Raw genomic sequence first — 26,899 nt, 5'->3', positions numbered from 1 at the left:
TTTTGAAATCGCTCCAATGATTTGCTCTTTTCGGAAACTTCTTTACTCACAATATAAAGCTTTACTATTGATTGTCTACAGTACGATTGTTCAAATTTGTTCACCCTATATATAAATGCAGTAAAATTCACCCCTGACATAAGATATCGATCCAAATACTCGGAAAGGGGATGAAATATGAATCATTCATGGAATACACGGAACCTAATGTAAGATTGCCGGTTGTTGGTGTACATTTCAAAAATTTTAAACAAAGTAAATCATTAAATTATCAATGAATGATATTAAATTTTCATATATTTGAAATATTTACGTGAGAATTGTTATTACGTGGATTAATTCTGTTTTATCGATTTTATGACAGAAGGAAACTCTTAGTGATACATACGTTCGTAGTTTTCATGAAAATCAATACCTACTGTTATCGAATTGATATAAAACATTTTTTGGAGAATGTTACCGGATTCAGAAGATTTTCATATTATTTTTCACGAGGCATATAAAGTTCTTCCAGAGCATTCCAAGTAAGTTAACATTTTTTTATTACGAGATTGTCGAATGTCTGTTTATAAATACCTCTTTGACATTGACATTGTGTTTATGTAAAATATTTCCCACTTCGATTTAAAAGGTATTTTATCACACATATGTCTTTATTATTATATCATTTAAAGAAATATATACGGTTGCATTTGATGTTTATTAAAGTTTCGTAAAGTTCTGCTTACAAATTCTGCTTTTTAAAAAATGAAAATTGGACTTCAACTAAAAATTTAGTTTTGCGAATAAAACACTCGTGAGTAAAAAATCGATTTAGGGAGATACTCCTGCAATCGCAAGTCACTGGCAAAAAAAATAGTTCCTCCAGTAACTTCCCTTTATATATGCTAGTTTACAATAATGCTAATTAGGGTTATCTCACCCTTATAAACGGTTATCTACCTGACCCACCATAATCAGTTAGCCATAAAACGTCAACCAATACACATTAACAACAAATAACAATTCTACCTGAAAATGGACACAACAAGTGATAAAAATGCTCAAGTGGTCAACCTATTTTGACAAGGTCATAGTCAACATGAATCAGAATGCTGTTTCCAGAATTTAGCGCCGTTATCAAGAGACTAGTAACTTGGAGACGTGGTTCCGTACGAAAAATGTGCACATCCCATAGAGATAACCGATTCAATGTCAGCACAACGCTGAGAAATTTTGCCCTCACTCCTCGTTAACTCCAACAAGAGCTTAGAGAAGCCGGAAGAGTGACTGTAACTACCTGAACAGTCAGATACAGATTTAAGGCAGTTAACCTTGAGCTAAAAAAGCCAGTTATCGGTCCCAAATTAACCCCAGCCCTGTTCTCTCCTCAAACGAAAGCAAAGTATTTGTGCATGGTAGCGGAAGAAGAGGACGAGTCTATAGAAGACCTGGAGAAAGATTCGCACAGTGTTACAGAAAAAAGGCTTTTGGAGGAGATTTATTGATGATTTTGACGATCATTTCAGTGGAAACAAAAACCGCGTTGGCTTTCATTGCAAGTAATCAACTTGCTTCACTTATAACTATCCATTTATTTTTTGTTATAATTTCATTCTTAAAAAGCACAACTGACTTCATAGATCCAATCCTCTTCTTTCAAAATCCCAGAAAAATTGTAAATGAATGAAATATTTTAGGAAACGCCTGGAATGGAAACGTTTGAAGAAGAAATCATCCAAAGCTCGTTACAAACAGAAAAGCAAGTTAGATTCGCCCTGCGAAAACGATCTACAATCGGCGCCAGAAATAGAGCTACCAGGGAATGCATCAGCGTTCGCTGTATTTGCTTCAATCCGTTTAGCTGTTCTAGACAGATGGATGAAACAAGCCAGCCAGGAATACTTGAACAGCAGTTGTAGTGCACCCAGTCAAGATCAGAGCGAAATAGAAAGTGATACTGAGGATAATTCACAAAGCACGTGCTTTACAGCTATTAAAGTCTCAAAAATAGTTGGTTTAGGTTTAAGATCAGTGTTTGAATTGATAAAGGAAAGTCGAATAACACATCCGATGTTATGTACGAAAGCTTTGACTGCTTTGTTAGATGTTTTGCAAGGACAGGTTCCAGAAGCTCTGAAATGCGAACCACCAGATGTAATAGATTCTTTATTTGAGCTGTTATTGGATCTGGCGACTTTGCACGGACCTGAAAGCTCGGTAGCTAATGACGGAAGCCATTTTACAGCTGTAGCTTGTGCTTGTTTGTTATCACTCGTTGTTGTAAAAGGGGATACTGGAAAATATCTATCAGCTTCTGCAGCTCTGTTGATGTGTCCAAGAGCTCTGTCAACACAAAATATCCAGGTGAGTTATGTGTGGAGTTAATAGAGTACTGAGGACTCAATTTTTTATATTTAGATGCCGGCTGTTTTATCAGCTCTTCAAAAAAGTGTACACGGAGTATTATTGGGTAAAACTATAAGACCAGACTGGATAACACATGGTGTTTCAAACGCGGCAAAGATTAATTGTTTTCACATCAAATTTCCTACTGAACTTAACACTAATCTGTTAAAAGTGAAATCATTAGCTTACGATGGTCAATATCTATATCTTTTTACATCTAAAGGTTTGTTTAAAGTTGGTAGTGGCTACGGAGGGACATTAAAAGGTTATGTTGTGCTTTGGAAACCAGATTTTTATCCAAATGAAAACGGTAGTTTGGTATTTTGTAACGTAAGTGGTAAATTGTACGAGTTAATTGAATATTCTTCAGAGCGTGATTTTTCTAGGGAAATTTGTATTTGAAATTATGTGGACGTAGAGGAGGTGAATTTTTGATAGTTGAAAGAACAAATCTTTTGATATCTGGTTCGGTGCCTTTACACAATAGAGATTCTTCGTCCAATGTAGTTTTTTCTGATGGTGATTATTTAGGAGTCATATCACCAGCTAAAGACGATGGATTTGTTGTGAGAATGTTGAATCAGAACATGTCACCAGCGGCATTAGTAAGCGAACTACCGCTAAAATTAGCAAGAAAATGTGTAGATGCGTTTGGGGTGTCTTCATTCGACGAAGAAAATGGTACTTACACAGTTAATACAGGTGGAGAAGAAGAAATTGCTACCATTTGCACGGGAAAAGAGTTTGGTTTAATTCGAACTATTTCTGGAAAGGTACGCAAAGATAAATTTTTATTTCTGACGGTAGACATATTGATTTATTGTTCAGGTTCTGTATTGTGGAAAATCATCAGCACTTGGAATCAAACAGGCCGGAATTAGGACTGGAAAATGGTCCGAATTGATTATAACTAAGGCACCAAAAATTAATCAGATTGCTATTGGACATGACGGACTACACGCAGTGTTATTAACAGATGAGGGATCGGTATTCTTCACAGGTTTGTGTATTTTTGTTAAATTGATTCAAATTTTTTTCAGTAATGAAATACGTGTTAAAGTAGAATCATAACTTTATTTATACAATTACTCATGTATTACAAAATGGTCTTCCTCAAAGTAGTCTCCTTGAGACAAGATGCACTGCTGCCAACATTATTGGAACTCTTCAGTTGTCATGCTGTTCAATTACCATGTCTTTTCTATCTTGATGACTTCCATATCTTCCAAGCGCCGCCCTCGAGGGAGAAGTAACAAGGGGATATATCGGGTAAATAAGCTGGATGGCGATCGAGTTTCTGGCCAGCAACTCACGCTTAACGAGCGACGTGGAAGCGGGCGCATTGTCATGATGAAGGATCCGCCTCTCCTCTTGTACCAAATCCGGTCTTATTTGAGTTCTGAGACGTCTAAAAACTCTTTAGACGAAAGCAAAAAAAAAACAATTAACGTTGTCTTCATATTGGACCTTGATTTTAGCGACATTTTTGTTCTTGGTTATCTTGTTAGCTTCTATACCTTGCTTTGAGATTTGAACCAAAAATAGAATTCCCTCAGTTGAAAAATTTTTGTATCAGAATTTCATGAACGATTGTTTTTGTAATTGACGTATTTAAGAGCACAAGTCCGAATTCGTTTAACATTAGGCGAGAGTCTCCTTCCACTTCTTCTCGGACTTCTCGAAACCTTGTTCGCGGTTGGTTCCTTCAGAGAATTGTCCCCGTAAACTTGTTTCAAACTCTTAAAAATCTCACGTCAATTCTTGCTTACCTCTGCAAAAAACTTGATGTTGATGCGCTGCTCCTCACCAACAGCACATGTAGCCGTTGCTCTGACTCAAACTCAGCATTGATGGGGCTGGCTACAGCAGCAGTGCAACTTGGTCTGCAGCCTGTAAAATGAAGTTATAATTCAACTTCTATATGTATTTTCCGTACCAACCTTTTCCATTGATTCATGATTAATATACGATACGATTTGTTGGTGCTAGTTTTTTACAAATATGTAATTTTAGGTACAGCTCGTCGAGGAGAAGACGGCGATCAAAATAAAATCCGACGTCAACCGAAACCTGTTAAACCGAAGAAAATGATAAAAGTAGACGGACAACATATAGTTTATGTTGCTTGTAATAACGGCACTACGGCTTTAATAAATAAAGAAGGCGAACTTCTTATGTTTGGGAAGGATACAACGCATGCTGATCCGATAACGGGAATCGTCGGACATTTGAAAGGAGAATTCGTAACGCAAGTGTCCTTAGGAAAAGCACACGCTGTATCTTTAACTAATAAAGGACATATTTATACGTTTGGCATTAATAACAAGTTTCAGTGCGGGAGAGAATTTAATATGGCAAAAGAAGGTAAGAAAGAATTACACTGGTCGACAAAAAAAGTTTTTTTTGTAGTAACACAAGAATGAATAGAATATTGTGATGAAATGGACCTATACAAATACGAAAATATAAAAAAATAATTACGTAAAGTTTTTATGTTACATTTATAGAAACATATTCATTGGTAAAATATCTAATATTTATTAAAATTATAATTTCACGTTTTTTCCATCGTATTTATTGACAAAAGTTTGAAAAAAATCACTTTAAATATCAATTAGCTCTACTTTTCCTTTTATTAGCGGTTACACTTTCTCTTTGTAAAAACCAACAGAAATTACTCATCATGGCCGAGTCCCATCGTCCTTGATACCGAATTTCCATTGTTTTCATGTCTTGGTGGAAACTTTCACCCTGCTCATCACTGAGAGCTCCATTTTCGGGAGAAAATGTCAGATGGGAATGGAGGAAATGAATTTTCAATGACATTCGAGCACCAAGGGATTTGTAGACGTATATCAACTAACTGTTGGTAGTTTGGAATCAAATTGTTGCCCAAAAATCCCCTCACTACACTAACAAATTCCTTCCAAGCTCTAAACTCCTTTCTAGTGAGCTTTTTCGCAAAATTGTCATCATTCAGCAATTTTCTTATTATTATTTTATATATTTTTATCATTATCAAGTTCCTTCAATACATCATCAATATCCGTACACGCATACACAAAGAATTTTCTATACTGTAGAATGAAGAAAATGTAGTTTTTCTTTTTCTAAAGGTTGTAATTTTTGTTTCATTCTTTAAGACGGGGAGCAAGAAATTCTGACTATTCCTTTGATAACCCCAAATTACGTGCTAAATCATTTAACTTGAACAATCAAATGTGGTTCGCCGAAACTGGTACTTGGAGTAAAAATTGGGTCGGCGCATTGTTCTTCGGAGCTTCCTGATGATACGTTGTGAGGAATAGGTCATATAGCAGACGGCAAATTTGGATACTCGTGTTTTCCTTTCTTAGAATAACCCTCTGTCTTTGTTAGAGAAAATAGCAGTCGTCAAAATGATTAGTAGGTTCCCACCATGCCATTGGAATTGCAAAAGGCATGCTAAAACTAACACAGCACGCATGAGAGGCCCACTTCTTGTCTTCGTCTCCAATTAAAGTACCAAAATATTTGAAATAGGCTTTTTTCACTTTTTCGGAAAATGGCCTAGTTTGCGTTTCACCATAAATTCGCCACAAATATAGGAAAATTTGTCAGGAGAAGTTTTGAAACTACGGCGCATTTGATTCAACATTTTCGTCTTTATAATCACTTTTTGCTCTACGAAGAGAGAACCAATTACTATGAAACTCAACAGACGACAAATTTTTAATGTTATTTTTATGTTTATTATTCTGAATAATACAGTTCAGGTATTTTTCCGGCCATAAAATTTACCGATATTAACCGCCACTACCTACCTACCTGCTAATGTAAATAGGGATAATTAAGCTATTAAAAAGTGGTACGTGTTTGATCTTAATAAATATTTTTTCTATTATTGACCGGGTATTTCCGTTTTAAAAATAAAGGTCTCGCCCGTTTATGAAAATCTTGTCGGCCACTGTCATTTAAGGTATGGAACGCTTTTAATTGCAAAAAATATTTTTTTGGTTTGTTTGAGGATAACAATTTTAGAGCATCAAAGCAAAAGTTTCGCTCAAATCCAAGGTCAAAATCGATAAAAATTTGAATACCATTAAAGTGGATTATTGGATTTACGAAATTGAATATGCTTCGAAAATATATATTTTTAGAGGCTGATTAAATAAGGTTTAGATCAATTAACGATTTAGATTTAACATCGCCACATAATTTCGATATAACATCGGCTGCAAAGCTCTGTTATATTTATTTACATCGATTTAATGGACCGTCTCGTCTTCGACACCTGCTGGATCAAAGAAGTAGCCAGTGCAGAATGGAAAACATTATATCTTCTTCCAAATGAACAGCAATTTTTGAGATCGAATCATTTCTTATACTTCAAGTAATCATTTGATGAAAAATAATTTTTCAATTCTCGATTTAACGGTTTTATCTTTAACTAATACCATCAATTCTTTCATTAGAGAGCAAACTGCTGGTAATGATGCTCGACTAGATAATGTTTATCGTATCTAACAGTCTCGAGTGGTGCCTTTCCTTAGCCTTAGTGCTCTAAGCAATCGTCGAACGTTATTTGGAACAGGGTGGTTATTGATATTTCTTTTCTATTTTGGTACCATAGTCATTGATGCACCAGGATGCACCAAAGCGAAGGGAAATGAAATAGCTGATAAGCTCGTTAAAGCAGGGGTAGACAAGCCCTTCGTGAGATCTAAACTCTTCTGTGATATCAGCTACAGAGCAATGGAAAAAGCACTGAAAAAGAAGGTAGATCAAAATCAATTATTGAGACAACCTACAGGGGCTGAGACAGGCAAAGATTCTTTTGGGGAGTAAGAACAACTTACTAATACTAACAGGACTTCTATAGGGGCACTGTTGCCTCAACATCTGCCTGAAGACGCTAGGCCTAGTAGATAATGCGTGCAGATTTTGTTGCACAGAGGACGAAACCTCTATCCACATTCTTTCGAAGTGTGGAACTCCAGAGCACTACACCTGGGAGCGTATGAAATAGAAGACGAAGATCTCTGGCAATTAAAGTCATCCCACACTCTACACTTTTTGAAAGGAGTGGGATTGATGGCTGTAAACATAGGGTTCTCCAGTATCGCAGCCAGAAATGGGGACAATGTATACGAGACCCCAAATCCATATATACAGCAGCTTCTGTCAACCCAATAATAGATTTTTTATAGAACCAGTTGCCTCATGAGTAGTTTCCGTGTAGAAATAACATCCCTAATTGTTTCTTAAATATTTAGGAACGAGGAATTTTTATTGACTCACCTCCTCATAACATTAGAAAAATTTTTATAATAAATGAATATTTTCAGTTTCTTTGTTTAATTACAAGTATTATTTGTAGAATCTTTTAGAAGGGATCATATACAGTTAGTGTTCTATATCTTCCTCATTTTATTGTTTTATTAATAATTGTCCCAATAATCATTTTAGAGAATTTGGCTAACGTAGTTGCTATGGATACGTGCGGAGTTCAGGAAGAACAAGACTTGATCGATGAAATGCAATCTGAAAATCAGAAAGAAACTGAAAACATACCTGGTGTGTCTGATGTGAATATGGGTGATTCCCATAATATTTGCCCACCAGGAATGCATGCCTGGCACGACGACATGTGTATGATTTGTACAGTTTGTAGAGAATGTACTGGATATTCCATTAGTTGTTTATCGTCCATTAGCGTCGATCGCAATCCTGGACAGTAAGTAGTTTCTTATTTTTTAACCTTTCCACTGCTAGTATTAATTTATCGATAATTTCTGAGATCCATTAGAATGCGTTTACTGGACTATTTTAGTCAGATGCGGCAATCAGATGCAGAAAATCTTGCGCCCTACTTTAAGGGTGGTCCGCAAGCACGGAACTTTCGTCTAGACCTTCTAAAATAGGGCAAAGCCGGAAAACTTCAAAGGCCCGACAATAAAAGGGCGTCGCACTCAAAAGGTTAGAATAGTCATTAGGGTGATTATTGATTCAATTATAATCAATGATCCGATTCCGTGGTCTCAATCTGCCTACATACTAACATAAAATGATTTAAAAAATGAAAGGTAATAAGCTTACCATAGAGAGCACCGTGGACACTTGCACTATCACTGCTGGTCTTGAGCTACCAGTCGGTTATGGGAAAGTGATGAATCAAGCAGAAACAAAACAATCAAGAAATATAGCCAGGGAGCTTTTAAATATCGGGACCCAATGAAGTGGGAGGCAGATAGTAGATAAGCTTGCAAAAAGTGGGAAGATAGTAGGAGAATGTCGTAGAGACCGTTACTGTGCTGCTAGCGATAGAATTGTTGAAAGATGCTATTGACATAAGAATCAGTACCAAACATCAGGATAAATGGTCGAATAGAAGTTATTATAAACAAAATTCACGTAACATTCAATCTAGTATACCAATAAAGTGATCAATGGATATTGTACTGTTGGCACAAGTCTGTAGAAATGGAAAATAACAACGGACAACAATCGCGAAGAGTTTAACGGAGAAGTAGAGAAGACCGTGGCCTGATTTGATTGAAAAATGACGTCAGATGTTGGGATACGACACCGCATATTAAAAGAAATAATAGAATTACAAATAAATTTAATGAAAAACTCCATTTCGAGTTGGTAGTTCTTAAAAATTAGCTAATAAAGGGAAAAAGATATGTAACACAATGGGCTTCGGACCTTCAAGTGAACTATGACTAATCTAGTTCGAAGTTGCCCTAAACCATTGTAACCATGACTTTATTCATCGAAATAAACGGTGTTTGCCCTCTGGGGAGCTCGTTTCTTGGATAGGGTATTTTGTTTCTAATGTATTTGTGATTCTGGTGCTTAATGATGTACCAAAGTTTCATCTGATGTAACATATCGATAGGAAAAGTACGTTTGTGTAATAAAGAAATATGTGAGAACTATAGAGCCATCACCCTGCTAAATATCACCTACAAAATACTGGCAAATTTAATAAATAAAAGGTTGAAGGAATTAGCAACTAGGGGATTATCAAAACGGTTTTACACAGGAAATTCAACTATAGACACAATCCACACTATAGACTTCAGAAGTGCTTTCGACTCAATAAAAAGAGAGAAAATAACAGAGGACTTAGAAAGACAAGGATATCCAAAAAAATTGAGAAAATTCATAGAAATAATACTAAATAAGAGTGACATTAAAATGAGATTCCAAGGTACAACATCAGATAAAACGCACACAAATAAGGGTGTTAAGCAGGGACACACAATGTCACCAATGCTATTCAATATAATTTTGGAAGGCATCGTGAGAAACGCAGGACTACAAAATAAGAACATTATAACAGATGCAATACAGACAGTAGCAAACGCAGATGATGTAACGATCATAGCAAATGGACAGAGGGAATTAATGAAATCGATCAACAAATTAGAAGAAGAAGCAAGAAATTACGGACTGAAAATTCAATTTTGAAACAGTATCGACCTTTAACTATCTAGGAAAAACGTTGGGACAAACAACTAGAGAGAGGATAAAGGATAGGATACGAAAGGGCTATCAAGTCTATGGAAGAAACAAAAACCTATTAAAAAACAAAAACATAACCAAACAAAACAAAATAAAAATGTACAAAACCCTAATAAGACCAGTAATCACATATGCGATGGAAACAACAGTAATAAACAAAAGAGAAGAAGAAGAACTTAGGAGAGCCGAAAGAAAGATAATGAGAACTATAATAGGCCCAAACATAACACGGGAAGGAGAAAGAAGAGCAAAGAAAAACGAAGAAATAGAGAGAGAACCGAGAAAGGAGAATATAGATACATAAAAGCACAAAGGCTCAACTGGGCCGGGCAAATAATGCGAAGAAAACCAATTGAAATGATCAAAAGAATAACGCATTGGCCCATTGTGGTCAAGGAGAAGGGGCAGGCCGAGAAAAACTTGGAGAAATGAAATAGAGGAGGACATAAGAGCACTCAATATAGAACACTCGAGAGCAAAATGTCACATCCGAAAAGAATGGAAAATAATAACAAAAGGATTTAAGGCGCTAAAAACGATAGTTATAATTCACATGAAATTGAAAGGGTTGATGATGATGATGATGATGATGATGATGATGATGATGATGATGATGATGATGACCCAAAGACGAAAACAACATTTGTATTAAAACTAAATTATCTGTGCGATTTTGACGGATTATATCGAAAATATGGTGGAAAGTAATAATATGATCAACGTAGAGAAAATAATGTCAATGTCTAAAAATTTACTACTTTTGAGTACATTCTTAATATATCATACGTGACGGTTTTTTAGAGAATGTGGTTGTGGAGAAGGGGATAGTGGTTGTAGTATATGTGGTTGCTGTAGAATTTGTGCCAGAGAGGTAGTCGACAATTCAGAATTGGCGGATCTCGCTGGTATGATGCGTTTAGATCTTATATTCAGAGAAAAATCTGTAATACCACCCAGACAAAGAACCAAGCTACAAGAACAGGTAATAACTAATCCAATATTCTTTTAATAATTTGTTCTATAATGAAAAATAGTAACAATTGGAACTGTAGAATATTTGCATACTATACAATATTGAGGTTTTTTTATGAATGTCCTATAAACGCCTACTAGTTAACAATCATTTTAGAATATAATACCCTTCTTAAAAACGTAAAATTACAAATGGAGCATAGAGTTAATATCAAAGATAGAGAGGGCCAGGTATGAGATCTTGGAAAGACAAAGAACATCGGTATACCTTTCTGTATCTCTTTATACCTAAGTATCAGAAATCATTGTAATAGAAATATATCACTATAATAACTTTATTTTATTGTTTGGTTAGTATTATCGATTTTTAAAAATTACTACATACAATGTTACTTCTAGTACCTCCCAGAATATGTGTACAAAGTTTCATTATTATTCGTCAGGTTGTTTTTGCGTGAAAGCATAACAAACATCCACGCTTTCATATTTATAATATTAGTAAGGATGGTCTTAGTACGCGAAATTAGCAAAAACAGTATTAACATATTCAAATAATCAAAACTTTACTCGAATATTTTGCAAAAAACTTAATCTTAACTGCTGAAAAAATTCAGATTCTAAAACATGCACTTGATGTGAGTAATTTATGAAAGATTTTATTTTGTACTGAACATACTGTTTACACTACCACTACACCAAAACTCACAATTACACTATCTGACGCGCGCTTCGATAATCATCTTCAGAGACCGAAGATTTATCCAAGTTATCGTGAAGATAAACCTTCTGTCTCTGAAGACGATACCTTGGTTGTCGAAACGCGGGTCATATAGGGAAATTTTGAGTGTTGGTGTAGTGGTGGTGTAAACAATGTGTTCAATATGAATATCACCAACGGTTAGAGAAACTCGAACTTTTAGATTTTATTTTGGTTTTAATGGTTTAACTATTAGCCTTACAAGGGCATGTCGTTGGGATGAACTCACTCAAAACTTAAAAACTGATGACATAGAAGATTTAAATACGGTCCTTTTCATAAAATTATTCGATTACCAAAGCTCTTGGAAATTTCACAGTCATAGAAGAATTCTACCAAAAAATATGCGAAGCTTCGTCTAGCACGGACGAGAGCTGTTTCTTCTTACATAACTTAAATAAAAAACGTACAAAACAACCCATGAGGATGAATAGTTTTTTCAATTATCTAATCTGGAATTATATATTGCTCCCGAAGTTGATCTACGACTATTTCATTTAATGCAGGAGCAGATTATTCAACTCTAAGACGCCATGAGGGCTAGAAATCCAGCAATACGAAATGTTAAATAACCAAATTAGTGATATAAAATATTTTATTTTGATATTATGTAAATTAAATTATTATCACCTTCAACACATACCTCTCGTATATTCCTACATCATTTCATACCAATCTAAACAGTGCAGAAGGACTTTTTCTGTTTGTTCCTTCAGGACGCGCGCCGCTTTTTCTTTCACAGTTTCAACAGACTCAAATCTTGTTCCTTTTAATGCAAATTTGACTTTAGGAAAGAAGTAGAAGACGTACAGTGCAAGATCTGGTGAATAAGGTGGGTGGTCTAACAGTGTTGTACTAGAAACCTCTTGACGGACATTGCAGAATGAGCCACCAGTTTTACATAATTATATTTCCGCATATAAATATTTTTTAGTAAAATTTCCCGCACACATTTTTTGTCTCAATTCCTATAGATTACACAATCGCACGAATACTTAGCCGAGGGTCTCTAGCAATTCGATTTAGACCGAGAGTTGACTAGAAACTTGGACAGCTTAGAGAGCAGAAGAAATTTTTTCTGTTTTACCTAGAGCAGTATTTGCAAGACCTACTCGACAGGTAGACGCGGCTCATGAGCACTGCAGACGGCTAGAACGTCAGGACTTCTTTATTTGGAGAACTGCAGGCCTGCGAAATCATCTACCACTCGAAGACTATAACCTACAGAAGCTCAAGATCATATCCAAACGGCAGGCACCACTCGAACTACTCCAGCGAAATAGGGTTTATCCTCTTGTGCTTACTTTTTACATAAAAATATTTTTATACATGTGTTTTTGGAAATATGGTCAGATAATACATTAATTAATTATCTTTTGTATCAACTTTATTTCACTTATCATTGGTTCTTATTATTATTATCGAATTATAATGAGTTTTATGTATTTAGTTACAGACTCGCTTGGAAGAAAGGAAAAATAAAAGTAAAAAATCTCTCCAGGGTTGTAGCAAACAACTTCTCAAATCAAAATCTTTAAGACCCACCATCAACACGTCATCAACGCATAGACTCAATAATAGTACAAGGCAAAATAATGTCTTAGCAGCAGGTATATACCATTATATTTCTTTGTTCTATTAAATTAAATTAATTAATTAATAATTAAATTAAATTAAAAATTATTTGTAATCCTGGATGGATACTAATGATGGCAAAGTTAAAAGTATTGTCAATATTAGAAAATCATTTTTTTTGCCATATTTTTTACTGTTTTACCAAAAACCTTGTAGTTTGTAGAAAATAAAAAATTATGCTAATTGGCTGAAGCGGTTAAATCCAATAGTGGCTTAGCTCATCAAAACACTCGATTTCCTGTTTTGTTCAAAAAACCTTCATACGGCTTTCGTAGAAAATCAAATTCTGTACAGAAATATCTCGTTGACCGAAGACTGTAGGACCACTAGTTTCGAAGTTAGCCTGTCATTGAAAAGGTACACATTAAATTCAATTTAATTTTCAATTTATTACTCCCTTTAGCTATGCGACGTAATTTTTCATTTTCTATAAACTACCAGATTTTCTGGTAAAGCAGTAAAAACCATATTACCTGAAAATGACACATCATAGTGAATATATAGATGCAGAAATGTAGAGGAAAGTTGGTCATTTAGTAACTTTTACTTCAAATAATAACTAGTCTTGGGAATCAAGTTGATAGGGCTGGTTATTAGAATATAGAGAACGGTTGAAGTCATTTGTATTGAAAGAGGAAAATGCAACGTTAAAATTAACACTCTGTGTACACTACCACTACACCAACACTCACAACTACACTGTTTGATGTGCATTTCGATAACCAAAATATCATCTTCAGCGACTGAAGATAAACTAAAATCTAATAACTTGACTCACTTGTTTTGTACTGAATTTTCCACCAATAAACCTACTCCCTCGAAAATAAATAGCAGCGGAAAAACCTCCTTGGCGGAAATTTTCATATTGATTACTGAACTATAGAGGAAGCGATAAGGAATTGGCCCTTTGTCCATATTTAAGTTTTTTTCAGATTAAGCAATTTCAATCCTTTCAAATGCATCCAACAATTTACTATTGGATACAATTTTTAAAAATTTTATATCATGATTAGGACAGCGTGATCGGCAATACTCGACCTGTCAAGACCAGAATCGCAGTGGTCGACCAAATGAGCTGAAGACTCCAGGAATATTGAAGAAAATCTGAATGATCGTAGACTGGAAGTCCGAAAGCTAGCAAACATAGTACGCATTTCAAAAAGCGCATATCAACTGAAAATTTTGGCATGAGAACGTGGGTTGACCACTTCATACCTGAAACAAAAGAACAATCAAAACAATGGACTGAAAAGGGAGAACTGGCTCCAAAGAAGCCATGACCATCTACAGATAAGGTCATGGCGTCAATTTTTTGGGATGCGCGAGGGATAATTTTCATTGACTATCTTGAGAAAGAAAAAAGCTATTAACGGCTATTATAATGTGAACTAATTTCAATGTATGAGCGAAAAAATCAAGCAAAAGCAGTCGCTTTTGGCTAAGAAGAAAGTGTAAATGTAAATTGCTAGCTCATGCACTCTATTTATCAGATTTAGCTCTCTCGGATTATTGTATGTTTCCATACTTTAGAAAAATGTATCAATGATCAAGGTAATGTCGACAGTTAATGCCTTTTGGATTTTCTGTATTGGGTTAGATACTTCTGGAACCATCCTCTTACTAATATAATGATTATTTTTCAGTCAAAGAGCAACAAGGCTCCGATGTGGAAAGAGATGCTGCAAGAATTTCATGTTTACCCCCTGCAAAACTGAATTTACCAAGTGACAGTCCAGTGACACAAATTTCGTGTGGATTACACCATAGCATAGTGCTCCTACAAAACGGTCAGGTATGAATACTAATCACACACTATTCTCATCATATCATCGAATATATTTGTGGATGTTAATTACAGGTTTACACATTTGGTTCAAACTTGAATGGACAACTTGGTTGTGGTGATATATTAACTAAAAGTAGTGTGCAACTTGTCAGACTTCCTTGTAGTGCTGTTCAAGTGGCAGCAGGAAGTAATCACTCCGTTGTATTGACGTCAAAGGGGGAAGTTTATACTTTTGGAAATGCTCAGGTGAGAAATACATTAAAGAATATACTTTTATTTTTTTTTTCGGAGTAATTATGCATGGGACAGATAAATAATCAACAAGTCAGTGCGTGTAGTTGTTTCCCAGGAAGATCTCCTGTTAAAGAGAAAATAACCAATATCATCTTCGCTAACTTTGTTACCTTGTAACGTTGCAAATTACTAGAATCCCTAGTACCCTCAAAACTAGTAGAAACCGGAAGATTTTGGATGCAATGGGCTTTCTATATTCAATGGATCTATATAGCCCTCGGCTACCGACGTAATATTTGGTTCTGATTCTGCTAACAAAGAACAGAAGGATCTACGAAAACAATCTGCATATTGCTATAGTACTGACAGTTTAAGAAATTCGACAACAATAGTGGGAATTTTATCAAATGTGTTTATACTATCTGTTTTGGCAGTGCATTTTTTATTCATGTATTCCAGGAAAAACGACGATGTTTGATAACAGAATGACTGTCTTTCGTTTTTGTGTTTGAAAGTTGTATGACCAATGATTTATTTGTTATTTTGATATCTTCTACTAACAAATCACACAATTATTTACGCCGACAGGCTCCAAATAATCCGAAAATAGTTGCAACCTCAACCATCATGGCTGAAATGTTCATTGGGTAGGGCATACTCTTATCTCCTTGGTGCCTTTTTTCTGTGTATTAAGAAATCAGCTGTGTCACACTCTTGTTTACTTACTGCAACCTGTTGATTTGATAACCTATTGTTCTTTTATTATTTGAATGTGTAATTAAGTTGAAAAGAAATTTGAAATGAGTTTCAAATGTTACAAAGAAATCATTTATTTCCATAATGCACTTAATGTATGTTCATTAGTACGAGAAAGATAACATCAAACCAGAGAAGAAATGGGTCTATTCCAAAATGTTTAATGAATACTTATCTTTCCTTTTGCCAGTCAATGACACTTGCGATGTTTGTGACGAACTGGACTGCCAAATTAAAAGTGAAAAAAATGATGCAAAACTTAATAAGCTCAAATTACAAAAAGGAAATCCCCCGAAAGAAGCTTCACTTAGGTATGAACTAAAGAGAGAAGACTAGTGCTACTGAAGACTTTAGAGTTGTTATTTCTGATCTCCAAAAGGGCCTTCCAACTCCAATTTGAATTCCCAAAGCTTTTATTCAAGAAAATTTTGGAGATTAAATAGTACCACCGTGGATAAAACTTGGTGTTTGATCTGAGATGAAATTACAGTCGGTTGAGGAGGAACTGAAATTGCATCATGTTTATTTACTTGGTCAAAATGAAGAACTTAGAAATCCTTATGTATTTATGGCTGCCGGAAAAGGTTCCGGTTCCTGAAAGAAGTCCACCAAGCATGGTGTGATCGAAAGAGTGAAAAAAAAAATTAAAAACCTCACTATCTTTACTACAAATGACTGGGCTAATTTTATTGCTTCATGCTTTAAAAAGAACCCATTTGTTGTGAGATGATGCTTCTCAAAGTCTTTATAATAATTTATAATAATATTTATTTAAAGGAAGAAATATACCGACAATGAGTCATTTTTAATATCACATGCAGTCTGGTTACAGCTTCGTAAAGGAGATATTAAGCTGTATTACAAAACCAGCTTCACTGAGGATATCTTCCAATCTGTTGATCTTAAAAGAAAGCGGAGGGGAAAAGGGATTTTATTACCAGTTTAGATCGCACCAATCAGATTAACTAAAAGTACAGAGACCTCATTAACTTACTGCAATGGGTTCCTGAAGAAGACAGATCGTTCTTTGAAAATATTCCACATAAGGAAAAAGAAGGGAACTTTCCTGAGGATGACTCAACTGCGCTAGATTAAAAGTTTGGTTATCTATGGAATGTAAGCCTTTTAGACCAAAAAACATTTTGTATATTTAATTTTTTAAAAGATTTATTTGAATAAATATTGAAAAGTATGATGTGTGGTATTTATAAACATACCTTGTAATGTAAAGTCCTAAAACGATTTTAAGTACAGTTAAAAAAACTTCCAGTCCTAATTAAATAAGTCGTTGATTCTAAACGAAATACCTATGAATGGGTTAAGTATATACAAATTTAATAATTCCAATAATTATTTTAGTGTGACTTACAGAAGCCAATTACGAGATAAGTCGTAACACCTTTTTTTAAAACAACACACATTTTTTATGCTTTTTATGATAACTATGCACTAGAATTTGAGTTTTTAATAATATAATTTAATTAAATGAAATTCTGAACCTTGCCCTGGCAGCCAACGTGTTAAGAAATGAAAAAAAAATTACAGAAGAAAAATTCGTATCTGTATTTATTCAAACAGTACTTATTAGTATAAATATTAATTAGGTTAATTTTTATAATTTAAAGAAAGGGCAGTTGGGTAGAAGTCCCAACAACTCAATTTCCCAAGACGTAACCCAGCCAGGAAATAGTTCTTCTTTTCGTTTTTCTAATCCGAGAACACCTTGGTTCAGCTTTCCTGGACCAATTCCGAATATAGGCCCCAGACACGGTCGCAGAGCGACTTGGGTAGGAGCTTCAGGAGATCAAACTTTCCTCAAATTGGATGAGAGTTTGATAAATTCCGTCAGTATTGCAAAATCTACAGTAACTGCGAATAAAAATTCCATAGGTGAGTTTGTAGAAGTTTCGGTAGTACTTTGTGCATGAATAATTTGTTTGCAGTACTACTTCCAAACGAAGAAGAAGCCGCGAAGAACTTTAAATGCCTGGTTATCAATAAGCGAGATGGAAACTGCAATTCTTTCAAATCTGCAGATCAAGTCGATTTTAGCAATAGAATAGTTTGTATGGATCCAATTTATAACGTCCTTTGGTCGTACAGCGTCATGAATAACGAATTTACTGCTTATAATGTCATAGCCAGTGAACTACAGACATTAAAAAATGTCAATAGAGCCGAGAAATTCCTTGCTGATATACGACTTACGAAAGATATTAACATCAACGATAAATACTTGCAGCTAAGCTCCATTCTTTCACCAGAATTATCTTTACCCGTCACTACAAACTGTTATGTGACAAGATTCCAAGCTGCTATTAACCTCCTCTGTTGTTTGGATATTTTAACTATTTCACACGATCTACAAATTACTGCTGTTAATGAGGCAATCGATGAAAGATGCCACACATCTGGGAAACAATATTCAAAAGAAGATTTTCAGTCCGTCAATAGGTTCGAGAGTCATGGCGGAGGCTGGGGATATTCCGGACACAGTATCGAAGCTATAAGATTCATGGCGGATACAGATATTCTTCTTGGTGGGTTTGGTTTATTCGGGGGTAGAGGAGAGTACACTGCTAAATTGAAATTATTGGATATTGGACCGGAAGGAGGGGAACAGGAAATAGATGGAGATTTGCTAGCTGAAACCGAAGAAATACCTTACGAATGCGGTCCCAGGCAGAAGTTTCCTATATTGTTTGATGAACCAGTATTGTTGCAGGTGGATAACATTTTCATGAAGTATAAAACTAGTTTATATACAGGGTCTTTCCGAGTTATATCACTGCATTAAGCGAAAAAAATCGATTAAAAATCACCAAACAATCACATGTCTATAACGCATAGATTAATCGCAAATTAACAATAAATTTTAAGAAAATCAAAGCTTGTGGTACGTTTAAGTTCCTCTCTATCGAGCGGTCGAAAGAACTATAAAAGTATTTAGCTGCTGCCGCATATTTGAACTCACATTTGTTACTAAAACGTAATCGAAAGTTTTTCGGCGCATATTATTATCCATCGTTGAGCTGCTGCGCGCGAACAGTGGCAATTCAGTATGAAATGAAAAATAATCTCTAAGACAAATTTATTTGAAAACCCTTTCATTTAAAAAATTCTAAAACATTTATTCTAAGTATTTACATTCAATAATGGCCATTTTATTTTTTACAGGTAAGTTCAAAAATGCGGCAGCAACTAAATACTTTTATGGCTCTCTCCACTGCTCTATAGGGAGGAACTTAAACGTTCCACAAACTTTGATTGGCTAAACCTTATTGTTAATTTGCGATTAATCTATGCGTTATAGACATGTGATTGTGTGGTGATTTTTAATTGATTTTTTTCGCTTAATGCAGTGGGACGTTTTGAAAGACCCTGCATATTTGTTTTTATAGGCGCATCGTTGGTACGTGGCTTGGTGTCGTATAAGCGGTCCCAGTAGTGATTGTGGTTCATCTGGACAAACGATGGTTACCACTGAAGATCAAATTTTATTCTACTTCAAATCATCAAAAAAATCTAATAACGGCACAGACGTTAACGCTGGACAAATTCCGCAATTACTCTATAAAATAATAACACCGGAAAATCAGTCGTCGCCTAGACAGAACGACATCATCGAACCCGTTTATATTCTATCGAAGGATTTCTCCCGCACTGTAACTAAAGAATGTTTTCAGAGTTTATTATCGCTCCTCCAATGGTCGTGGAATACTTTCAAATGGGGCATAATGGAAGGACAAACTCACAAAGTATCTTACACCAGTCTTGAATTGGAACGTCTCGTTTATATAAGCAGAGCTAGTTTGAGGTTAATATGTACTTATACGAATGAAATATATCCCAGACATATAAATAAAAAGATCTCACTGGAAAATGTTCAATTAGCCGAATGTATAGGAGATGTGAGAACATTATTGAAACAGATCTTATCTGATAATATACCTATTGTGATGCAAAATAAGAAGTCTTGTAGAAGCAATAGCATCAGTATCGGTTTAATGAACCAAGTTTTAGATGAGTCCCATAATACTTTCGTATCATGTTTCCACGCCTTTTATCCCACTGCTCATTTGAAATGGACCTGCCTATGTGATTTGCTTAGCGAATGTAATAAGGTAAGAACAGTTTTATTCTTCATAAGACAAACAAAATATATTGGGCTAACAAAGGCCCATTGAACACCTTCTATCTTTAAGAATGATGGCCAACTGATTCTTTTCCGGGTTGGACAGTAATCAGCCAAGCTAGGTCTACTTTAACCTTTGGCCCTTGAGATACGAGAATAGTCTCAGAAGTACCTGACCCAACAATGAAAACACAAAAATTTTGGAAAAAATATGTTTATTATTTCTACGTAATCTTCTTTTGGCTCAATACACTTTTTCCAGCGACATTCAATAAGTTCGATACCATTTTTATAATAAGAATAACATGAAATAATCCGAGGGGGCTAAATCTGGCGAATATAGTGCATGAACTAGCAATTCAAACTTTTATTCATTAATTTTTGCAATTGGAATAACGGATGTGTTAGCTGGTGCATTGTCTTGATGAAACAACACTTTCTTCTTAGCCACTTGTGGCGCCATGACCTTGCCCGCAGATGGAACGGTATTTGCCTTCTTTGGAGCCGGTTCTCCCTTTTCCGTCCATTGTTTTGATTGTTCTTTTGTTTCCGATGTGAGGTGACGGATCCACGTCTCATTCATGGTTATAAAATGGCACAAAAATTCGCCGTCATTTCTGTGAAACATTGCCAAATACTTAATGAAAACATCTACAACCGCGGTACCCATCTTGCGGACTGCTTTCACATGTCCAAATTTTTAGTTAATATGTACCGTACTTTCTGAAATGCCCACTATGTATGCTAGTTCGCGCACTTTCAGTGAACGATCATCCAGTTTTTGGATTGGTTAACATTTCTAGAATCTCCACCTCATTTGGTCGACCACTAGGATATAGGTCTTCGCAGGTCGTACGGCCTTGTTTAAATTCTTTTAAAATCTGCTTACCAATATTTTACTGTTTATAATGAAAGAGCTTTCTCACCCAGAATAGAAATCTAATTCAGCTTTTATATTGGTTGCGCAAAGGCATATCAAATAAATACTGAACAACACGGCGTCTTCAAATTTGAAGTATATGCTGTATAGATTGTGTAACAAATTAAAAATATAGAAAGATATTTGAACTATTTTTGGTCATGACAATGTGCAGGTGCTTTATTCCTTTCATGTATTCCGCAAATTACTGTACAGTGATAAACTTAATGTTTGTTATTTTGTTTGTAGGATGATGGTCAATTTATATACAACAACAGTCAGCGATTATTAAGTGCCGTTCTTTGCGCACTTTGCGCATCAAATGTACGATTAAGAAGTACTTTTCCATTAATCGGTCAAAGCGTTTGTTCTGAGAGCGCTTTGCTGAGAGGATTGAGTCCTTCTGATAACACTGGGTTACCCATGATGAGTACCTCGGATTCGCATCATTATCCAGTTTTAGTTGAACAAATGAGTTATAAGAGTCAAGTTAGTATGAATTTGAATTCATTATTTATTCTAAATGAAATCAACGTTTGAGGGTTATGTTTGGTGGAAACTATTTTAGGTTTTCCTAAACTAAGTCATTTTATTTGAACACTATAACTTTTACTGTAAAGTAAATATGGGAGCTGTACTACTAGAAACTTCAGATTCATATGGCGCCAAGAAATAACAACTATTATTATAACTTGTTCTACACGGTCCAGCTAGTTATACATAACATATAATCTAGGAGAGTTGTATGAGAAGCTTCCGACTTCCAATATGAAGATGTGAGCACTAGGGGTAAAAAATTATTACCCACCCCGTAATCCATTCATTAACTTTCAAAAAAATACACCAACAAATTTGTATTTCATATTATTAAGAGAAGGTTGAAACGTCGTCTTACAAATCAAAAAATCTGTATCCGTTGTTTACTTTATACGATTAGTGTTTAATGTTAATGAGTGCGACACGTTAAAACTTGCAAATACCGACCAAGCCATCTATTTGTGTATACTAATTGTTTTCGTTCTCTCAAGCTAACAGGTTTTAATTTTAAAATGAGTAAACCAAGAAACTATCGGTTGAAACTTGCGCATTAATCGTAAGTGTTCATAGTCTAGGTAGAACGTGGACTACAACGTGAAAAAATATGCATCCACCAGCAGCATTGGCCATAGAAAACGTTCAGCTCGATCTGGAGAAACCACAACCACCGAAGATAAACTTACTATATTGATAAATATGATCAACGACTCAGCGGTCCAGAGATAACAACTCAGTTCAACGAATATGGGAGAACTTCTAAATCTCTAAAGGAGATTGAGAGAAGCTGGCCTTTTTGGAAGGATGATAGTGAAGGAACCTCTTTTAAGACGTCAAAATAAAATTGAGAGGTTGTAGTGGGCCAAAGAGCATATAAATTAGACGCTTGAAGAGTAGGAGAGAGTTGTATAGAGTGATAAGTCAAAGTTTGAAGTTTTTGGGTCTAAGAGAAGAATGTCAATGGAAAAACGGATGTTAAATCTATGTGTAATCCCGATAAGGGCGACTACAGGAAAATTAAGTGTGTTCCGGCCAGGGCTTGATCATCGAAACATTTATCTTGACTGACTTCAACCTTATTAAGATGTTGTGAGGCAAATTTGAGAGGAAAGTTAGAAAGTAGTGTCTTATTTCTACTTCAAATCTTTAGAGTTTTCTTGGAAACCAAATGGAACTATATAGTCGATGATTATTAGTCGAAATTGTAACAGGGAATGTCAAAATTGTGCATGGGAATAATAAAAGCGGAAGATGGTTACATCGAAACTATAGGGTGGATAAAAACTCACTTATTTTTGTTTGACAATCGTATAAGTGAGTAGTTGTGAAGATTTTCAATAATGGCCATCAGAATACAGTTTATAGGAGTCAGATGAGATCAGGGATGAATCGGAAGTAGGTGAAGTAAATGATTATCTCAGCATGAATATGGCAAACATCAACAGTGATAATAACGCGCGAATACCAGAAGATATTGGTAATGGAAACTGGCATCAGGTGGATAGTTCTTCCCTTTATTTGGACATTATGTGCACGGGATCAGAATAGCATATTTACCATCAATGCATATATCGTTAGCATCTAAATGATCACTGATCTTTATCAACGTTTTTTAGATGAGGTAATTGTTGATTGTATAGTTTTGGAGGCAAATAGAAAGGTGATTCAGACCTAGCAAAATATTAGAAGTAAATCACGTTTAATTAAAATTATTCTCACAAATAAGAAATAGATAAAAAAGTTTTCTGGTTTAGTTATAATTAGGGTCTTAGTAAAATATCCGGAAATTTCTGGTTATTTGCGAAACCGCATTTTTCACTTATCCACTTTGCAGATAATGAGACTGTGAACCCGAATGGCAAACTATACAGGGTGTCCCACGACGCGTTAAAACTATCTGTATATGAAAAAATACTTATAGTAAAATATGAAATTGTTTACGTTCGGGTCTTCGGATACGATCTTTATATCTAAAATATTTTCAAAGATAGCCAGCTTTCGGTTCTACCGGAAGTCGGCTAAATAAGTTTGTTATTTTGAATAGAACGCACTGTATACTAATACATTTTTGAAATCTACGTGAAATTTTAGTATACTTTTGTCTAAAAACTTTTTTTGATAAATGCATACTTTTTGAGTTATTAATTTTTTTGTAAAAAATTTAACCGCTGCAGACGCTTATAAATTATTTTTTTACGAGAATACCCTTAAAGATATGAAAATGGTTTTTATTCGGTTGCTTTTAGCAAGATCAGATGTATTTGAATCTATGTTGAAAAATGTTTCATTTTATACAGGGTGTGTATAAAAAGTGTTCAAAGTTTAACTTTATAAATATCAAATTTCTTGTTTTTTTTTAAATAGAATCACTCGGTTTTTTCTACTTTAATGCATTCAGGGATAAAAAATAAGGCAAATTCATGTATACTTTTCTATACCTAAACCTAACCGTCTTCAAGATATTAAATGTTTTTAGAGATGCACGTGTAGTCTAAATTTTATTTAGACCAGTTGATACAAGCACTAAGAAATAAAAAAGTATTTTTCTTTATCTTGTCAATGTATGTAAAAAATAATCATATCAAACTGTGTTTACTAATTCTATTCCAACTTTTATTCGTTTCCGAGATATTTGAGGTTATTGTATTTTTTAACAAGTTTTCATTTTTTATGTATACTTTTAGTAGGCTTTGTAATAAATGACACTTATTAAACTGTCATTACGTTGTAGTGTACATATTCTTGTAACAACTTAGTCACATTCACCATGTATTAAAAGCAAATTGACATAATCTTCCTTATCAAATTGAGAACGAGCCATTTGAACGATTTTCGAAAGTATTAACAATTGACTAATGACAGTTAGATCTAGAACAGGTGGAACCGGAAATAGGCCATCTTTGAAAATATTTCAGTTAAAAAGATCGTATCCGAAAACCCAAACGTAGAAATTTTCATGATTTTACTATAAATATTTTGCCATATATAGATAGATAGTTTTAATTCGTCGTGGGACACCCTGTATAGTTAAGAATATATTAAAGTGTCAGCTGTAACTCCCTCATGAAGTTATTTAGTTATTTCTGGAGCAATTTTAGCTCAACGAAGACAATGATCCTATTCCCAGGTCGTTTCGTCTTCAGGTTATAAGATATTTCAAATAAACGCCATCTGTTACATCTTGATTGGAGAAGAAATACGATAGAAAATTGTGCAAGAATGTCAATTACTTATATCGGAGGTATTTGCGAATATAAGGAAACATATTGTATCATTTTATTGTGTCTTTTCTAATATTTTGTTCATTAATTTGTGTTGAATAAATTACCTTTCAAATGATATGTCACTAGACCAGTGAATTTCTGGGTGCAATCAAATTGTCTTTGAAACACCGTTTATATGATAGGAATATGATTAAAACTCGAGTCGAGAAACTCAGCTTGAAACTTTTGTTGCAAGTAAATCTAAAATCGTTTTTATTAGGAACAATCACTTAACATTTTTGATACTATATGGAAATATTTCCAGATTGAATCACTTTCAAATATTTCATGGCAATGGAGTGACGTTTTGGAATGCTTGATCAATCTAGCATCCAATTCGGTGGTTAGATGTTTGCAAAAGAGTACGATATCTTATTCATCAGACCTGTCTAAATTTTGTTGTCATTTACTTGCGAGAGTTTTAGCTGAGCTTGTGCATCAATGTAGTTCGTCTGAGGTAAGTCTTTATTTTAATGTTGAAATTGATGGTACATTCTATTGATGGTCGTTTTTAGGAAGACCTGCAAGGTACATATGGCCGGACATTACACATGACTCCTTCTCGTTTTACAAGAACAAATCAATCAAGAACTTGGAATACTGGAAACGGCTCCCCCGACGCGATTAGTTTCCAAGTTGACCGGCCAGGAATTTCCATACTTGGAGTTGGGGTTTACGGAGGTATTGGCCATTATGAGTATGAACTGGAACTCTTGGAAGATGTGAGTGAATTTTCAAAAACGTATGTAGTACAAATAACGATAAATTTCACCAGAAAAAGTTTTTGCAGATTTCAAAAAACTCACATTTTTGCCCACATATATTGTGATGTTATGAAGCACTATTTTTATGTGAGGTTTTTTTTTGTAATATTAGATTGATTGCTGAAAAATTATTTCGAAAAAAATATAATATTGTCCAGACGGGATCCAATTATTTTGGAACGAAACTCAAAAGAAATTTTTTTACATAAGTTTTCTCAAATGTTCTGATTCGATGAATGCCTGTACTAAGATAAGATTCATACAAAAGAGCGAAATTTTTACTAAATCACCGAGGAAAACAAAAATGGATATTGCTGGTGTAGATCTTAGAAAAACGAGTTGCAAAAAGAAACAAAGTAAAAGACAGTAAATGCAAAGCGTACTCCAAGGTACACTCAACTGTTGTTAATGATCATGATTTAGATGTAATAAAACGGTCGAGCAGATCGTGGATCCGTTCCTCCAAATACCTTGCAACCTCCTCCAAATTCATTAACTGTTCCCAGCACATCTTTAATGTGAATCAACGTAAACAACTTGGTTTTAGTATGTGATAGAATAGGAGTTTTAGAGAGAGCTGCAGAAGTATTGTCAATGCTCTGGGATAATTACTCAAGAGGAAAAGATCAAAATTATAGAGAGAAGTAATAAGATAAAAATATCAAAACAACTAAGTCAGAAATGATATTGATTGAATTTGTTTTGATTATCGGAAAGAATAAAACCATTACATATGAGACTATTGAATAAAAAAGATGTGATGTAATGTGATTAAGAAGCAAAATATTCAGGACACGTTTATCCAAGAGCTGGAACCTCTGGATATATTATATTATTATTATCTGATTATTTTCCTGGTAGTTATTATTGACTATTTTGAATATAAGACGACAAACCGGAGTAATAGCGCAGCTTGTAAGTAAGTTTTTAGATCATTCAGAAACAGAGCTAAGAGATTTTTCTGGAGAAATTGAAAACCTATTAGAAACATATGAAATATAGCTGGCGGTTAGTTTTCATCCTATAGAATTAGAATCACTTCATGTTGCTTAATCGAGTACCGATCAAATGTATTTATACTAAGAATGCAATGAAATATCTTCTGGGCATTTCTCACTCGATTTATCAAAAAGAAATCCAGGACACTTGGCCCATTCTAGATAAATTACTTGTGCTAATCGAGTTTTGAGTTTGTATGCAGCAACCTTCCATAAATATCAGAAAATCATTTTGTATTAAAATGA

At 34.6% G+C, this 26,899-nt stretch overlaps 1 protein-coding gene across 2 annotated transcripts in view; it reads left to right on the top strand.

The window, feature by feature from the left end:
* The first annotated feature begins 237 nt into the window (after positions 1 to 237).
* The window catches only part of LOC130452677 (E3 ubiquitin-protein ligase MYCBP2), a 189,318-nt gene continuing 162,656 nt past the window's right edge, over positions 238 to 26,899 (top strand). For both annotated transcript variants that reach the window (XM_056792065.1, XM_056792066.1), the window contains exons 1-17: positions 238 to 524; positions 1,680 to 2,346; positions 2,401 to 2,718; positions 2,775 to 3,161; positions 3,217 to 3,388; positions 4,402 to 4,752; positions 7,837 to 8,104; positions 10,702 to 10,882; positions 13,080 to 13,239; positions 14,908 to 15,056; positions 15,123 to 15,296; positions 17,666 to 17,930; positions 17,984 to 18,765; positions 19,442 to 20,164; positions 21,344 to 21,583; positions 25,157 to 25,348; positions 25,407 to 25,613. In XM_056792065.1, the coding sequence (XP_056648043.1) occupies positions 454 to 524; positions 1,680 to 2,346; positions 2,401 to 2,718; positions 2,775 to 3,161; positions 3,217 to 3,388; positions 4,402 to 4,752; positions 7,837 to 8,104; positions 10,702 to 10,882; positions 13,080 to 13,239; positions 14,908 to 15,056; positions 15,123 to 15,296; positions 17,666 to 17,930; positions 17,984 to 18,765; positions 19,442 to 20,164; positions 21,344 to 21,583; positions 25,157 to 25,348; positions 25,407 to 25,613 (5,307 nt within the window). In that variant the 5' untranslated portion in view covers positions 238 to 453. The remainder of the gene's footprint in view (positions 525 to 1,679; positions 2,347 to 2,400; positions 2,719 to 2,774; positions 3,162 to 3,216; positions 3,389 to 4,401; positions 4,753 to 7,836; positions 8,105 to 10,701; positions 10,883 to 13,079; positions 13,240 to 14,907; positions 15,057 to 15,122; positions 15,297 to 17,665; positions 17,931 to 17,983; positions 18,766 to 19,441; positions 20,165 to 21,343; positions 21,584 to 25,156; positions 25,349 to 25,406; positions 25,614 to 26,899) is intronic.

The sequence above is a fragment of the Diorhabda sublineata genome, chromosome 2, assembly GCF_026230105.1.
Source record: "Diorhabda sublineata isolate icDioSubl1.1 chromosome 2, icDioSubl1.1, whole genome shotgun sequence".
Classification (NCBI taxonomy): Eukaryota; Metazoa; Arthropoda; class Insecta; order Coleoptera; family Chrysomelidae; genus Diorhabda; species Diorhabda sublineata.
Note: the sequence above shows the minus strand (reverse complement) of the source record. Positions and strands in the feature narration are given on the sequence as shown.